The sequence below is a fragment of the Brachyistius frenatus genome, unplaced genomic scaffold (genome assembly GCF_029030835.1).
Source record: "Brachyistius frenatus isolate BFR_SWC_R1_liver_20210118 unplaced genomic scaffold, ASM2903083v1 Contig_107, whole genome shotgun sequence".
Taxonomy (NCBI): Eukaryota; Metazoa; Chordata; class Actinopteri; family Embiotocidae; genus Brachyistius; species Brachyistius frenatus.
The window spans coordinates 1,314,404-1,332,136 of record NW_027210706.1 but is presented as its reverse complement, the minus strand read 5'-3'; the positions used below and the strand labels follow the sequence as shown (position 1 = coordinate 1,332,136).

The following is a 17,733-nucleotide window of genomic DNA, read 5'->3' as shown; positions in this document are numbered from 1 at the left end:
GACTAATGGTGTTAAAACATCATTAGTGTTTGTTTTGGAGGTCCTTTTCCATTGTTTCTTTTCTTCTAAATAAGATATGCTCACTGATGATGTCTTCTTATTTTGTGCCTCTGGTCCTTTGTGGTTCCCAAGTGGAACCAACTTTTTGGGTTTAGAGTGGTCCAAATTTAGGTTTTCAAATCAGAATGGAACCAGATTTGAGTTGATGGAAATGCTCCGAGGTGGTCGGAAGTTCTGGGCACATATTGTGCATAGTGTCTGACTTCTCTTTACATAACTGTTTGCTTCACATGCTCAGTCAACGCAGGTCTGTTTAACCAAAGAGGTGGCCAGTCAGTAAGCACCCATATGATACATCAATAACTTTTGGTGTCATTTAGTGGCATCATTTCTCCAAAACATTGTCAGCTGCTGCTGGCTTGTTTTAAATGAGAATCTGAATGATCTGTTCTATGTTGTCTCTAACATTTGTCCCTACTCTGTCCTGTTTCGATCCAGATGCCAGTGGAGACTAGAGAGATGAAGACTTTATCCCTGCTCTTCCTCATCTTCCTCCTTTCCTCAGGATCCTGTGACGACGTCAAGTACATATCCAAGAGGAATTCAGGTAGGATGAAGAGCCTTGGTGTTTGTTGTCTCCAGGCGCAATCTGTTTTGCTAAAAATGAGCCTTCATCTCCATGAAAGTTACCAAGCTTATTATTTTTGGGCTTTTTGTTGCTTACTGATCTTCCCTTTGTTTTTGTTTCACTTCAGTCCTCTCCAGATAATGCTACCTCTTGTCTTTTATGATTGTACTCCTCCTCACTCTTATTTTCCCTTTTGCTTTCAAATACATGCTCACTCTCGTTTTACCCCAGCAATCTTCTCTCCTCCGGTCCTCCCTGATGGATTGACATCTTTTAAGTCATTGCAATGGATATGTGGTGTTACTTTGCTCTAGCCAGTTCTTTCTTCTCCGCAATCACCACCTCTGCCTTTCTCAGATAGCATCCCTCTCCAAACTCTATCTTGGAGCTCAGATGGCTCTCTCTCTCCGTTTCCTTGCCTCTCTTTTTCTTCTGAGGGTGTGTAATGATCAGCCTGCTCTGACTGCTGCTGTCACTGTTGCTGCTGCTGTGCTTATTTGTGTATCAGCAGGCCAGCTGATGACAGATCTGCTGATGGTCTTTTATTCACAATTGATTTGTTGTGGCTCGCTGATAGGCTTGACAGAGAGAGTTGGATTGGGCTATTGATGAATGGCACTCGGTCTCAATAATGCTTTGTGTGATACTGTATGGTGAGTTAAGTGTGTGGTACAGATGAGCTATGCATTCTCTGCTTAGCACTGTATTTCATTTTTAAGCTGTCTTTTTGTTTGAACAGAATATTTGATTTACAGTTTTACAGGCAGTGGTTCTGAAATTATAAATATTATAAACAGAATCTCTATGTTATGCACCCCTGCCAAGTCCTGAATGTGATAAAAACACAGAAAATTACTTGGCAATTTTGAGCAAACTCAGGTCATCTAATTATAACAATTCAGTTAGAATTGATCCTCCTGTAATGTAATCCTGTCTCACAATTCAGCTTGTATAAGTGAGTGTTGGTCCTGGCGGTTTAATCAAGGGAATTGGAGGGCAACCATAACAATCCTTTAGTGGTTTTTTTGTAATTACACACACTCAGCATCTAAAAATGACATTACTTTGCTTTACCTAGCAACCGCAAGAATAACAAAGTTGAAGTTTGTTTATTCTTGCTATGCGTGATGGAATCCTGCATGAACACTCTATTTTCCAAGACGGAGTGTATGTTTTTTGTTAATTGAAATTCGTTTTGTGTTTATGTTGTTTGTTGTGCTCTTCACACTAAAGTGGGTGGAATTCAGTTGGAAAAAGTTGGTGCCACATATTTGGCCAAACCAATTAGGATTTAGAAACATTTAAATCTGACAACAGTTTTTTTTTTTTTTTTTATAATCATTGTGATTGAAATCTGATGAAGCCACACGCAGGGACTGGAAGGAGAACTTTTGAGTTTTAACGGAATATTTCCGAATTTTAGAAGTCATGAAAAGACTGATACCACTTGTCATGTCTGCATGGTAAATCTGTTGCTGGAGCCAGCTTCAGATTATGTTTAGTTGAGGATTAAGACAGGAAACAAGGGACAACTGTAGGACTGGCTCTGTCTAGCTATCAGAAATCAGTCATCAGCCAACCAGCAGAGACTCAAAGAAGTTACCATTCTTGAACAAGACATAGTCCAGCAAATAACCCTCTGGAAAAGGAAGAAAGGATGCATGTATACTTTGGTTTTGTATGACTTTAACAAATGGGAACACCTTGGATATATTCCAATTGTTGCATCCTCTACACTCATTTATACCCCACTGTGAGCATTTCAGAATCAAGGTATTTAGTCAACAAAATTACTCTCTTTGGTCATTTGTCTGAGATTTTTGTACTTCTAAGGAAAAGTATGTTATGTTATTATATGGTATCCTTTTGTCTGTTTTAATTGTGTTTATTGGTTTTATTTCCTACGTTGTTGGGCTGTAGCCTAAATACAAAGTTGATTCAGTTGGCTGAGTTAGTCATTAATACATTCATCCTTATAATTATTTTATAACTATTTCACAGACAGTGCCTGTTAGCAGTAGACAAATACATTTGTTCACCTACTAGTGATGTGATATACGATTGGAAGTCTGTACATGTGTTTTTAGGGCCCGAGCACCGATGGTGCGAAAGCCCTATTGTTATTCGTAAAATTAGGGCCCGAGCACCAAAGGTGTGAAAGCCCTATTGTTATTCATAAAATTATTATTCTTTTCGTTCCTTATTTTTCTCCATAAAGAACTGCATTTTTGGAGGCTTTATCATATTAAAATACTCATGAAAGTTTTTACACACATCTCTCCCGGCGAAAAATGTTGTATTCTAGTGGAGTTGCGAGTGGGCGTGGCTAAATGGCTTGCTAGCGCCCCCTAAAAAGATGCCCCATTTACTATTTACCTACATGTGTATCACACCTGGACATACAAAAAAGTTGCGATGCACCATTACGTCACCTCGACAGGAAGTCCACCATTTTGAATTTAGTTGCCATTTTTGGTGATTCGCACATGTTGTACGAACTCCTAGGGATTTTGTCGGACCGACTTGACATTTTTTCCATGCACAGTTAACATGTTTGGGATTAAAAGTTATTGAAATAATTAGGTTTTGTCGATTATTGTGCCTGTCACTTGGCGGCCATTTTGAGGGTCTTGCCATGAAATTACAAGTTGCTTTAAATCTTATGTAAATGGACCAACCTTCTCCAAACATCACAGGTATGATAACAGCCCCGCCCTGAAGACACCTGTGTGGTAATATTCACTCATACTCATAGCACCCCATGGTGGCAACTGGAAATTACACTTTTCATAATTTTACATGCTACGTCGACCTGGTTGATCACATGAACCTAAAGTCGGGATCAGAATAGCTTAAACATGTGGTTGATGATATATTGAGACATTCATTCGACTTTGTCAATGGGCGTCTCCGTGGCGATGCGGCAAAGTTTAATGTCTCGCCGTGACACAGGAAGTTGATGTTTAAGGTCAAAGGATGCTTGAAACCTCACGAAACGTGTCACATACATCCGGCGTGGTGAGACGATACATCTGTGACAGGCATCTTGGTGTCACTAGTGGGTTCTTCCAGCATGAACGACAACAGGCAGCCGATGTAAGGTTTCCACGGTGTTTTATTCCACCAAATACAAATACACAACAAATACCACACAGTTGCTGTGTGCGTGTTTGTCCAGCAGCCACCGTGCTGCTCTATGTGTCCTCTGTAGCTCCTGGTCTGGTGACCTGCTTGGCTTTTTATGGTGGATTAGAGAGGGACAATCAGGGATGTGATTCAGCTGGGGCTAAGTAAGCCCCTTCCAGGCACCGTTCCCTGAACCACTCCCCCAATCAGTTCCTCCTGCAGCTGAGCAAACGCCCCGCCACCACAACCCGCCACAATCTGATATGTGTTTTACGAGTGGGCATGGCCAAACGGCTCGCCAGCAACCCCTAAACTGCAGCCCTGGCACCTAGTTTCAGCTACATGCACCAAATTTGTTGGATATGTGTATCACGCCGAGTTGTACCGAAAAGTCTCTTGTTATCATGAATTTGTTTTCGTCAATCAGTGTGCCCATGGCTTGACGGCCATTCTGAGCGTCTCGACATGAAACTACAAGTGACTGTAACTTTTATGTACATATTCCGATCTTCCTCAAACATTCCATCTTTGATAGCAGTCACGCCCTGAAGACACCTGATAGTAATATTCCGTCATAGTCGTAGCACCCCCTGCTGGAGACAGGAAACGAGACAAATAAAGCAACTTTAAGCGGGGATATGCGGTCCCTCGCGTGCTGCATGTCGGGGAGCCGGCTTCGGGGAGCCGACGCGCAGCGTGTGAGGGCCTGTGTATCACTGCTTGCAGTTTTAATGTTGTGAATATACTTTAAACTGATTCTTCATGCTGTTCCTGTGTTGGCCTTCCTGCTGGATGCAGCTTCTATCAAAAGCAGACTTGTCGCATTTTTTTTAGCGGAGGAGAGTGAACAGCCACTCCGGGGACTCTTCTGAAATGCACTTTGGCATGTCTGGTGGAATGACAAGAATTGTCCAGAATGGTTGCAATCAGCTCCATTAGCTGTGTTGCAGCCGAAACGTGACGCAAATGTGGTCTCGGTGGAAATTAGGTTTTTCCTGCTGGCCTCACCAGTCCGTTCTCACTCAACCTATACATTTCATTAAAGTGACATACATGTAACACACTTTTAAAGTCTTTTTAAAGGGCTCGTGGGACATCTTAGAAACACAAAACTTTTGTGATATTAAACCTTGTTTGCTGGTCCAAATGTTCAATGCAATAGCGTGATGAACCACCTGGACTAATTGGCAGCAAGAGTGTTTGGTGTTAACAAGTGTTAACTTGTGAATTTCAAATTTATGCTGGAAGGTTAATTTTGCAACTAACTTTGAACATGATATCAAATCAGTAGACTTACAAAGATGTCAAACTTGAATGAATAATAACTAAAGATTGCTACTATCCATGAATGACTTTTCAAAGACATTTAATCTGGTCAGTTTTGCCTAAATTGTAGTTTAATGTGATGAATCTCAAAGGAAATTAGAGGAGTGAGATATACAATGTAACAATGGACAGAACTGAACCAGGAATGAGATTCCTGCTTGTAGGGAAATTCTGCCCTCCACTGACGTTCTCTACAAGGAGATCAAAGGTCAGGGTCATCTACAGAAGATCTAGCACCCCTGCAGCTGCCAGCGATTCATTGATGTGGTGAAGGAGATATTTGCCGAAATGTCTTCCAGGTCAGCCTGACACCCACATAAAATCGTTCCCATGAGTATTGTATGGCAGAACATCTAGGCTACAGAGATGTGGAATGCAAAACGGAATCATTTTTAATCTGAAGTAAAAGTAAAGCAAAGCAAAACAAATGCAACAAAAGAATTGTTGAATTTGTTCTTTTGTGAGAGTAAAACTTGGTGAGTGTTCACTCAATGTCATTTATTTGTCTTCTCACCTCTTTCTGTCTGCATGTCTGTGTCTCTGGCACACCCGCTGTTCAACATGCTGACTGTGTGTGGGTTAGCTGGTGGGAGTTTTTGTTTGGTATTTGCTGCGTATGTGTGCGCGTGTGCTCACAGGCCTACCTGCATGCGTGAAGCGGTCAGCTTCTTGCCATATTGAACAGTAACTGTGTGTGCGTGTGGGTGCTTCATATAACCAGGTTTTAAAGAGGGTGTGTGTGTGTGTGTGTGTGTGTGTGTGTGTGTGTGTGTGTGTGTGTGTGTGTGTGTGTGTGTGTGTGTGTGTGTGTGTGTGTGAACTCCCCAAGTGTGCTTCAGTGTATGCTCTCTGGATTTGCGCTCTGCTTGCATGTCTGTGTGTGGGAGAGGTGTGCACAGAGCAATTATGTGATCAGAGCAGAGCCAAGCGGACATTTACGTGGGTGAGTGCTACAGTCGGCCAAAGACATGCTGTTAGATCTTTTCTCTCTCACTGCTTGTGTGTGAGTGTATGGCTGGACACCATATGGACAGGAACTACCATTTCCTTGTGTCAGTCTCCCCCTGCTGCGCTGCATTGCTTTGATGCACCACCTGCTGCAGTAAAAGGGGACTAATAGTGATGAGACAAAATAGAGGGCAGGGTGGTGGCATACAATCAGGCACTTTGAAGTGATTTTTATACAGATCTAAATACAGATAATAAATATGAAACAATACAATTGCAATATAATACCGTCGGAGACCTTTAAGGAAATCTTCGATTACCTTTCAGAGGTCAGGTGTGTACTGTACGAGGTGCGATCAGAAGCTTCTGAGACTGTTTCTGTGGCAAATGAAATGAGCGCAGCACAGTAATACACATGGACATGCATGTAATACATGGTCAAGTAAGTATAGTATATTACATCGCTTGATCAACATCAGCACCTGTGTTGCATGCCTTTTCCTGACCACTGGTACTGGTACTGGTATTTCACTGGATTTGAAACTTGTGCAGAGTGTGCACATCACATTTTTGTCCAACTTTTAAGGAATAGAAGGAAGTCACAGGCAACCAAATCCAGACATTTGCATGTTGTCATGTTGGAGAACCCAAGTGTCATCGCTCCACTTTTGAATTCGTTTGGGCTGAATGTTTTCCCTAAAACGTCTCAAAACATCACAGAACTTGTCACTGATGGTCCTTGGGACCCTGGGAGACATATTCAATGTCCAAACCACCTGTTTGTGCTCCTGACCTGACATGCCTTCTTCGGTCTTGGACAGCGATGTTCTGCCCCTCTTGAAACGCAAATGCAATTTAAAACAACTCACCTGTCTTATTGCTTTATTGCTATGGGCTTTCTGAAAGTATTTTGAAGATCCAGAGTTTAACAAAAAATTGGGAACAAAGACACAAATGTGCAAATGGTCTCCAGGCTTCAAAACGTCAGTTTACAAATCAATGGGGGATGTCACTGTTGTTGTTGCTGATTTATATTTGCTGAAAAATATTAACTCTGCTCAACTCTGCTGTCAGTGTTATAAGATTTTTTTATACTGACATTATACAGACAGAAAAGTACATGATGGACTTGATGTACATCTTTTTTTCAAGCCAAGAGTGCAAAAACATGTTGGCCATCCATTTCAGCAACTCAGACAGGAAGATGCTTTATGAAGAACACATATTACAACTTGTAGTAAGCAAGCAAGCAACAGCATCAAATATACATGTAGCTGCAGATAGAACATGAGGGAGTGTGTGGTTCATATCTCTGTGCTGGGAGAGTTCTGTAATTAGAAAGTGAGGTAAGAGAAAATGGAGTAATTATGGGGGGGAAACCAACACTATTACAAACTTGAGGTCTCTAGCAACCCAGCACTTACAGAATATCATGCAGATTAAACCAAAAGTTAAAATCATATAGTTGTTAACCTTTACAGAGTGTAGTATTAACAATAATGAATGCAAAAAAATTGACACCATGAATTTTTCTCTGTGTAGAGACTGATATATTTCACATTTTCATTCATTCTCATTTTCACTCATTACTCTCCACTAAGGCAAGTGCATGTTTTTCGGTTCTTCTGACTTCCAAAGTTGGAAATGTACTGTGGAAAACTACTTGTGCCCATTAATAGAAGCAAGGTTAAGGGAAACTATGTGAGATTTCCTCATCAGCCCTGACTTTTCTTGAGGTAAATTTTCTTGTGGTTCTGAAAACAATTCCATAATTATTAAAATATTAGGCCTCAAAGTACAGTATGTTTAGGGACTGTTCGTAAACTGTTTGATTGACATGTCTGGGGGGCAGTCACATTTCTTCTCCACCTGGGCAGGTGCAGTGTCCTCGGGTTCTGAGTCAGATCTGATCCACTGCTTGCTCCTTCCCAGTGGACAGTTCAAGCTCAAGCACAAGATGTTGACGGCTGAAATGCCAAACTCCAAGTTTCAAAAATGCAGTTCACAAACCAACAGGTGACATCACGGGGTTGCTGCTTGGTCAGTATCTGATTTTACAATTTATTTATTTATCTATTCTGATAAATCTTATGGTAAAAGTTTTGCTCTCACAGCTCTTCTCAGTTTGAAAAGTTTGGCTTAATGCTGATGCACATCTTCAAACCTCTATTTGAAGAGGCACTAAGACTGAATTGGGGGCTAAAAGCACCTAGTCCACAAAAATATACATTCATCTTATGTTGCAGTCAGAACAAATGAGAAAATATGTATTGTATATGTCAACAATTACTAAATTTGCATTAAAGAAAGTTTATGACTGTCATCACACATTATTATAGAGCCAAGGCTATACTGTAAGCATTTTTAAGGACTCTTGTGCATCTAATATCTCAAATATGTTTTTTACTACTGGGTTTTTTAATTTTGTTTTATTGTTAAATGCTTAATTTATTGTATTTTTGGATTTGTAACTGTATTGCATGAACATTTGGAAGTTTTATATATCAGAAAAATTGTTTATATGTTTATTTTACTTCAAATTTGAGAATTATTTTCTATTTCTTATTCATACTCTAATCTAATATTATTTTTCACTAACCTCATTTTAGCATGGCTTTGGAGTATGTATGATTCATTTTTATATTCATCAAACCATTCAGTGACCTTATTTTTTCACCAGTCTGTCGTTAAATGATTCTTTTCTCATGTGTACTTCCATTTCCAAACTGTAACACAGTAGACCGAGTGAAGGAAAAATGCCATTACAGCTAATTGTGTTAAGTAACTACATTTACACAAAGGCAGAACTGTTTCTTAGATTAGCCCATTTTATGAACGTGCTAATGAGCTCGACAGTTGCTACACAGGCATGACAGGGCTGGAAATAATGCCTGCAAGTCATACAGGCTCATATGTGCATATCCATACACACACACACACACACACACACACACACACACACACACACATTCATACATTCTGGCCACATTCAGGCAGAATCACACTCACAGTTTTAACACTTTTGCGTGTTTACACACACACACACACACACGCACACACACACACACACACACACACACACACACACACACACACACACACACACACACACACACACACACACACACACACACACACACACACACACACACACACACACACACACACACACACACACACACACACACACACACACCTGCACAGTCGCCCACATCACCACATTTATACATACATGAATAGGGGTGCAGAGCTCTTTGTTGAAGTACCGGAACACAGCAGTGACAAGTGTGCACATGGGCTTGTGCACAATTAAGTTGTTGCTGTTTCTGAGAGTGTGTATGCCCTGGTCCTTCCGGTGGCAAGTTCACATACAATAGTCAATAATGTATATTTATATAAATATGGTTGTTTGTATTGCGGCATGGTGGTGCAGTGGTTAGCATTGCCGTCTCGAATCCGGGCCTGGGCCTTTCTGTGCAGAGTTTGCATGTTCTTCCTGTGCCTGCGTGGGTTCTCTCCGGGTACTCCGGCTTCCTCCCACCATCCAAAGACATGCGTCTCAGGTTAATTGGTGGTTGTACAAATTTCCCTTAGGTGTGAATGAGAGCGTGAATGGTCTTTGTTTCCGTCTGTCTCTATGTGGCCCTGTGATGGACTGGCGGTCTGTCCAGGGTTTACTCTGCCTTCGCCCAATATGAGTTGGGATAGGCTCCAGCCCCCCCCGTGACCCTGTTCAGGAAAAAGCGGGTATAGATAATGGATGGATGGTTGTTTGTATTTGTTAATTTAATAAAGTCAACAATATAATCATGCTAATTTCCACGGTTTATCTGGATTACTCATTTAAAGTGTAATTATACAATTATAGTCAGAAAAAGTTCCTAGTAAAAGAGTTGTTAAGAAATGAAAGGTTTTTACATACTGAAATGACAGAGGGCTTTGAAATTGATACAGGAAATGTAGAGTTTGTATAATGCAATAAATTTAACATGGGAAATGCTAGTGGATACAAATGAGACTTCAAATTGACATCTTTACTCAATCACCTAAAGGACTCTTTTTTTTTAGGAATGTAGATGAGCGCATGTAGGTGTTGCCAACTTTTGGATAATTTGGTGAACACAAATGACCAGATCTGTGGTGCAGCATGGCACAGTGGTAAAGTAGCAGGAACAGATAATTAGATGGTGTGTCACAGTCGACTGCAACCATTGCCAATAATATCAGCACCTCTCGCCCCTTTTAAAACAGCTGTGGTGCAGTGTATTGTCAATTTGGTTGTGGCTGAAGAAGAAGCTGACCAACACTGCCAATCAAACTTTACACAGGAGGAAACCGGTAGTTTCTGTCTCTTAATCACAGATGGCTTAGTAAGAGGTAACTAAAATGATGACTCTTCCCCTGGTACTATGATAACCCCTCCCTAGTATAGGAAACGTTTTTTTCGGGGTGTCGATGTAGGCATATCAAGTGATGCATTGAAAATATGCATCAATTAACTCATATAATTGTTTGCTATTTTATCATTAATCAAATGTCAAAATTAACAACAAGTATATTGAAATCAGTGGCTGGGAGAATGTTGAGGAGTGAGTATAAGTAAATTACGCACACTCAAAGCTCCCGATGAAATTCCTTATTAGCAACAAAGATTAACAGCAATGTGATCAAAACCTCACTGCTTTTGTCATGTTAATAAATTAATTGCATCAAAATTTTGAGTCTGTTATTAACTTTCCACAAAAATAACAACTCAGCAAAATTCTCTTATCCTTCTCTCTAGGTTGTCATAGCCAGATCTGAACAGTTTTGTTGCTTCAGACATGAACAAAAGATGAACCAAGACAGCAAGCAGAAATATAATGCAGACATCCCTCTCTTGATATCTACTGGTCTGATTCAACAGGAGACATAGGGGGAGACAAAAAAATGCAGCAAAAAATGTGCGTCTTCCTCATTTAGGATTTACAGTGGATGCATTTCTCTTTCATTTACAGTACAAAATACTGTGCCAAAAGTCCTTTATATCATTTGTACTCTCTGTGTTCCCTTTCATTTTTGACTTGTATCTCTCTTATTTCTTTCCTTCTGTCCTTTCAGCTTTATCGAAAACCATTATGTGGCTGGTCTCCACATGATACAGATGTATGATGAACATACAGATGTTTTGATGTGTGTGTATGGTTTTGGGGAATGGCTTGTTTTTATATCCTGGTGGGGACTATAACCTGAATGCCTACTAACCCATGTGGACATGGGTCCCCGTGGGGACAAAAATTTAGCTACATACAGGCAGAGCCTGCTTTATAAATGGTAAGACTTATCTTTGGGTAAAGAGTCAGATGAAGGTTAGTTTTAAGGGTTACGGTTAGGCTTTTAAATGTAAGGGTTAAGGTTAGGGTAAGGAGCTAGGGAATGAATTATGTCAATGAGTGTCCCCACTGCGCTGAGTGCTATTAAGTGAGGCAAAATGGGACAAAACACCCATGCAGGCAAACACACACACACACACACACACACACACACACACACACACACACACACACACACACACACACACACACACACACACACACACACACACACACACACACAGACACACAGTCTCTCTTTAACTGTACACTGCAGCTGATTTAGCAATACAAAGCATCTGAAGTTGAGCAGATTCTGAACTTCTGATGCAGACAAATTTAACCACGGTAAAATGTTGACGCACTTGGTTTTCACGCTTGGCTGTGATCGACTTTGCTGCACAATGAACATGAATGTCGGACTCTGTGAAACACTGACTTTGCTTAATATCGACTTTGCCAGAAAAGCCTACATTAAGCTAAATATCAAACTAATACATCATACTAAAACATCCAAAAACATGCACCTCAGGTCAGGTTACCTGGTGCCGCGCTGGTGGCAGCCTGTTGCAGCAGCTCCCCCCTGAGAGCCCCCCTGCTGTAGTGAATAAATTTCCCCTCGGGGATTAATAAAGTGAAAAAAAATAAAAAAAAAAAAATAATAATAATGGAGCCACTGTCAGATATGCCACCATACCATATTTAAAGGGTTTACAAGCTGTGTTGAATGACTTTATTAATGGTTAATAAATCCTTTGTAAAGTGCAAAGGATCAGTTAGAACTATTCAAAACAACTTTTGGGGAGCCAGAAAAATCCTATTTCAGCACAACACTTTTCTTGTCTTTGAAGTTAATTGTTAATTCATTAGGGAGATACTTACTTTCTGGAAAAGAGCAGCATGGACCAAAATCCATTTAGAAAACAGCCTTTAAACCCCTTATACATATAAGAACACTGAACAAATTAAATATAAAACTAACGATATTGTAGAAAGTGCCAAGGCACATAATAGCATCCTGTACTGAAGATCCAGTATGACTTTTTAGCAGCAATGGGAGTTTTATTGCCACTGCTCTTTGTGTTGCTCATCATGCTGAGGGCAAAAAGAAAAATGACTTATTCACCATTGTGGGGAATGCAAAAAGCAATAGAGAACAAGAGTAATAGAGCAGGGAATGCAAGATATTCTACATTTATTACCTTATATTGTATTATAGCAGAGAGTCAGAGATCATTTTGGTTTTCTTTGGATTCAGAGTGGTGAAGTAAGGACATGTCAGATTTGCAAATAAGTTACATAATGATGTATTTGCTCAGTTGTTTTTGTGAGGTAGTCTCAGTGTGCTGTTTTCAAACATTTGGGCGTGTAAATATTCACTAACCAGCTGAAATATTGTCAAATGTAATGAGTAATTGGTCTTTTTGCAGTGGGGACCAGTAGAATAAAGGTTTTAAAGTCTAGATTTTAGTGTGTTTGCAGACAATTAAATGAAAATAAATTACATTAGAGATCTACTGTCTGCTCACTCTAAAAGTAAGACTAATAAGCAGCAAAAATGAACTGTAGCTGCTCATTTTCCTTTTGAACTGCCAATGAGGCTTGGATGTTTTTTGGATATGATATGATATGGCCTTCTCTAGATATTGTAAAATTCTCTCGAGTTCTGTTAAACTCTACGAAAATGAGTTGTTTCACAGGGTTCAGAGGTGTTGAACCTCTCGTGTAACTAAACCCGTAATCTGTCTGCAGAAGTTAGTTCTAAAGTGCTAAAATGATTCCTAATTTGGTGTTATTTTTTTTTTTTTTACCATTACCACCTCATATGGAGAAGGGCTGGCCCCAGAGGAAACCAAGACAGATGCAATCACATTTGTAATGTAGACAAGGAAGATGAGTATACAGTTGTGGTCAAAAGTTTGCAGACTTGTCATGGACATGAATATCATGGGAATATTGTGCTTTCAATGATTTCGATGACTTGAATAACCAACCGATGTTTAATATTGGGGGCAGATAAAACCCAAATGCAAGACATCAAAGGCAGATTTAAAGGAAGCAGGAAGACATCCATCCGACTCCATTCTACTCAACGTCCAGCTGTGCCTTTCTGTGTGGCCAGCTCAGACTAAAGGTTTCCTTCTATAGTAAACTATTTTAGAACATTTCAGGGAAAAATACATTTCTTTCTTGCTGATAAGACCTTTGGAGCTGCTTTTCTTGTAGAAAAAGTGCTATACAAATAAAGTTTACTAGCATTTAACCAAATATTGGGTGTGCTGTATGTACATTTTTGACCTTGCATGTGTTGACTTTTGAAAATCCAGAAAAAGAACAGGTCAAAGAAATCATTGATATCACAATATTGCCATGACATTCGGGTTCATAATGAGTCTATGTAAACTTCAGACCACATCTTGTAAGTGTAAAGTATGTGATGAAATGTAATTGTCTTCATTTGAATACGAGACACCTTAAATGAGGACTGCAAATGGGACGTAAATGAGATCTGAGCTTGTAGAATATGGCATTGCGCTGTGGTAAAGAAGGATTTATGTAACTGTTGAAAATAATACAAAAGGCTTTCATGAAAACTTGATATTAAGCACAACCAGAGCTAGATTTTATATTACTGGGTATCCTTTTTTTTTTTTTTAATGTGAACACAACAGACAACATTAAAGTGGTGGAAACAAAGCAATGATGTAAAAATAATTACAATTAACATTACCAGTCACTACTGGTAAACTTAACCAGTTACCACTAGTGAAGTGATGGAAAGTAACTGCAAATATGATAAATAGATACACGTAATGCCATAATATAATTATATGACTGTGTGCCTTTAATACCATTCAGCATGATAATATTTTCACTGTTTATCACGGCACTCCTTACTAATGTGTCTCTCCAGCACAACTAATTAACACAAGTGGTTTGTCCTCGGAAGACATCCATCTGACACTTCTCTACTCAGCATTCAGCTGTGCCTTTCTGTGTGTTTACAGCTCACAACAGCTACAATGGTCCCGTCACTGAGTTTGTGGGTGCATGCACTTCAGGTTGCTGTGATTTAACTATTACATGTAGGTTTAACTACCGAAACATCAGCAACTTTTAGTAACTGCCATAAGTAGTCGCTACTTTATGATTTTCTGTCATACACTATAAATAGTAGCCCAGCTCAGACCAAAGATTTGCTTCCATAGTAAACTGTTTTAGAACATTGCAGGGGAAAGTTACAGCAGTGTGAACTGGCTCATTTCATCTAGACTCAAACCAATTAATGATGTTGCCTGCGACTCTGCTCGTCAAGTCACTAGTAGCCAGTTTTAGAATGTAAGGCACAGTAGTTTGCAATTTCTCTGCTTGTTAAAGATGACACCTACTCCTCAAAACAGCTACCCTGCTTCAGTAAAAATAGGAGATTTCATGTCTCATGTTCATGGCATAAACTTGAAAAAGCCTCTTGAGTATTCTGTCAAAGAACCAATGGGCAGATACAAATTCTCAACCTTTTTTTTGGTGTGTATTTTCCTGTTCCATTACTACTAAATAAGCAACTTATGTCCAGCTATGAAAAAGCCTGAAAAACAGGCAGCTGAGATGAAAGTACAGAGTTGTTGCCTTGGAGATGTTACTTGTTAAGGTGCTTTGGTTTTCACTGGCAGGTTTCAGAATGTTGCTGACAGGTCAGTTGCAAGTTAGTTGCAAGTTTCAAATCATCTCATTATGAATCTTCGGTCCGAACTTGCCCTAAAGTGATAGGAATAGTGGGGAAACTGCATTAGGTCCTGTCATTTAATTTAACATCATCAAGTTTAAATCACATTTCTTCAGAAACTTATGTCTAGAAAAAATAAGATCAACTCATTTGAAAATTGAACTCTGTAAATATTGACTTCCTCTAAATATTACACATCTCACTGCACCCTTTTCTATGTTGGGCAATTCATCTTCCACCTGATAACCAATTGTGTTATCTTCTCTTACCAGGCCCATAGAACTGGTATTGTATTCACTGTTTTCCTGAACAATTATATTCACTGAGGAAAAGCTTCTGTTGCAGGGCCTGAAAATGAAAGAAACAAACAAACTACATCAAACACATGACCTAGCTAATAAAGTATGAAAAACTCAATTGTAAATTGACATGGCATGTTGATAAAGGAAAATATAAATAAAATTGACCAGACCCAATGTCATTTTCCAATGCAATAACTAAAGGAGATATTTAGGAATTTTGAACTTGCACAGGGTCATCTCACGTAACGCAATAAAGCAGATGAGAGTATTTCCCAAAACACTGAAACTATTTGTTTAACACAACAGAACATTAGATTGGTTGGTTCTGTTTTTGTTTTTTTATACATTTGAGAATAGAGCATCATTCTGCAACATAATTCTGGTGCGAACAGGATGCAATGTAATATTACGATAGTAACCAGGAGGCAAATAAAGGTGTGATTGTTGTCAGTACAATTTTATATATAGTTCAGGAAGCACGTAAGAAATACAGTTTGCACCCATAAATATTCAGCCATTGAGGTTCAATTCCAAATCCACACTACTACTTCATGTTATTGACTGAGTCTGCTTGGCCAACAAGTTTTCAGGTCTGCTGTCGATTTCTTTTCAAACTATATCTGTCTCTGGTTCCCCCCTAATGCACCTCTATCCCTTTCCTGTCTCTGTAGTTTCTGCAGTGTCCTCCTTCTGTCCTCTCATCTTTTTTTCAGTTTTTCTACTTAATCTGTCAATCTGTCATCAGATATAAATATTAATATTAACTATTAATATGAATTAAATTATTAATAATCAAGGTACATCAAGGACCAATAACTAAAAGATAAATACTATCTCAAAGGAGTGTTCATATACAAGTGCCAATACCTTTGAGACATTAACAATTATGCAGTGAATGGAGAAGGTATTCATTTTAGCACTGACCTCACAATCTAACACAAAATGTACTGCTTATCAGAGTATCTTAACATTAGAAAATAAATTCATGATCAATATTACTCTGGGTTCAGAACTTCATTGATAACAGTAACATCAATCCACAATCAATATTACTATCAACAAATCTATTATTAGTAGAAATATTCATCAATAATCACATTAATCTTAACCAATGAACCCCTCTAATCTATAGTCAAAAACAACTAAGTTAAAGAAATATACTCAAGCAAAAATAAAAAAAAGTTAAGATGGTTTACGTTGAAAATGGTGGATTTAACCATGTGTGGAGCTAAATTAACACAATGGCGTCCTTAGCAACGTAACAGCATAAAGCAAGGCTGAACTATATCCAGTAGAAATAGCCAAAACTGTAGCCCTTAATACTGAACTTTACTAAAACACAATCTGTATTGTAAGTGAATATGTGTGTGTAAATGTAAATGTGTAGGCGTGTGGGTTAGTAAAAAGAGAGGAAGGAAAATGAAAGTGGTTAGCAAGCAGTCAGCTGCCATGTGAAACATGCTAATAATACTTTTATCACGCAGGAGCAGACCCACGGACTTGGACTGTGGGTCGCGGTCCAGGTCGTTTAACTGATAAAGAGTGGGCTACAGATTACTGGCTTAACACGGTGGTGAAGACTAATACAAACTGGATGGGCTCGAAGCAATACACACAGTGTAACACTGTAATGAACACAATTCTTTGGCGGTTCAAACAACACAACATTACATGACTTGGTGGTCCAAGATAACAAGCTTGTGACAATACAAAGTTTAACAAAACACACTTATAAAACATGTCTGTGCCCAGACAAAAGTAGCCTCTTAAATTGGATCGCCTTAAAGCAATGTGTGAGTGTGCTGAGTCAATTTGCATCCAAACAGAGTTTGTCCTTGGCTCTGAAGTAGCTACGTTGTCCAGTGGTGAATTCAATGGCGACTGGCTTTTTTTGTGGGCAGCTGGGGAAACAGTGAAACCAACTTTTGTGACAAAGAGGTTAGTCCTTCCCTTTTCATTAACCGTGGTCCAAATGTGTCTCTCTTCTGTAGTGAATATTGAGCTGCGGCTTCTGAATCAGCTTCTTTCGGATACTCAGCAGTCTTTTACTCATCCAGCGACTGTTAGGACTGTGGCCTCAAAAATAAAGTTTGAACGTTCATGGTTGCACCCCTCCAATGGTGTCCAGGTCGAGCTGGAAGACAGTGGACTCTCTCCACCATGCTGTCTGCACAGGCAAGAGCAAGAAAGGCAATGTATATGATCATTTTAATCTGGACAATGAAGTCATTGTGGTTTCAGCAAGTAAGATACCAGCAATCTCAGTCATGTCTTAGCCTGATCAGGTTTGTTGTCTCTGTTCCCTTTGTATTCAGGCTTTTGTGTTTC

General features: G+C 39.4%; 1 protein-coding gene across 3 annotated transcripts in view; it reads left to right on the top strand.

The window, feature by feature from the left end:
- Positions 1 to 17,733, top strand: part of il1rapl2 (interleukin 1 receptor accessory protein-like 2) — a 444,417-nt gene that overhangs the window by 73,752 nt on the left and 352,932 nt on the right. For all 3 annotated transcript variants that reach the window (XM_069712202.1, XM_069712201.1, XM_069712203.1), the window contains one exon: positions 499 to 607. In XM_069712202.1, the coding sequence (XP_069568303.1) occupies positions 499 to 607 (109 nt within the window). Of the gene's footprint in view, positions 1 to 498; positions 608 to 17,733 lie in introns of those variants that run through there.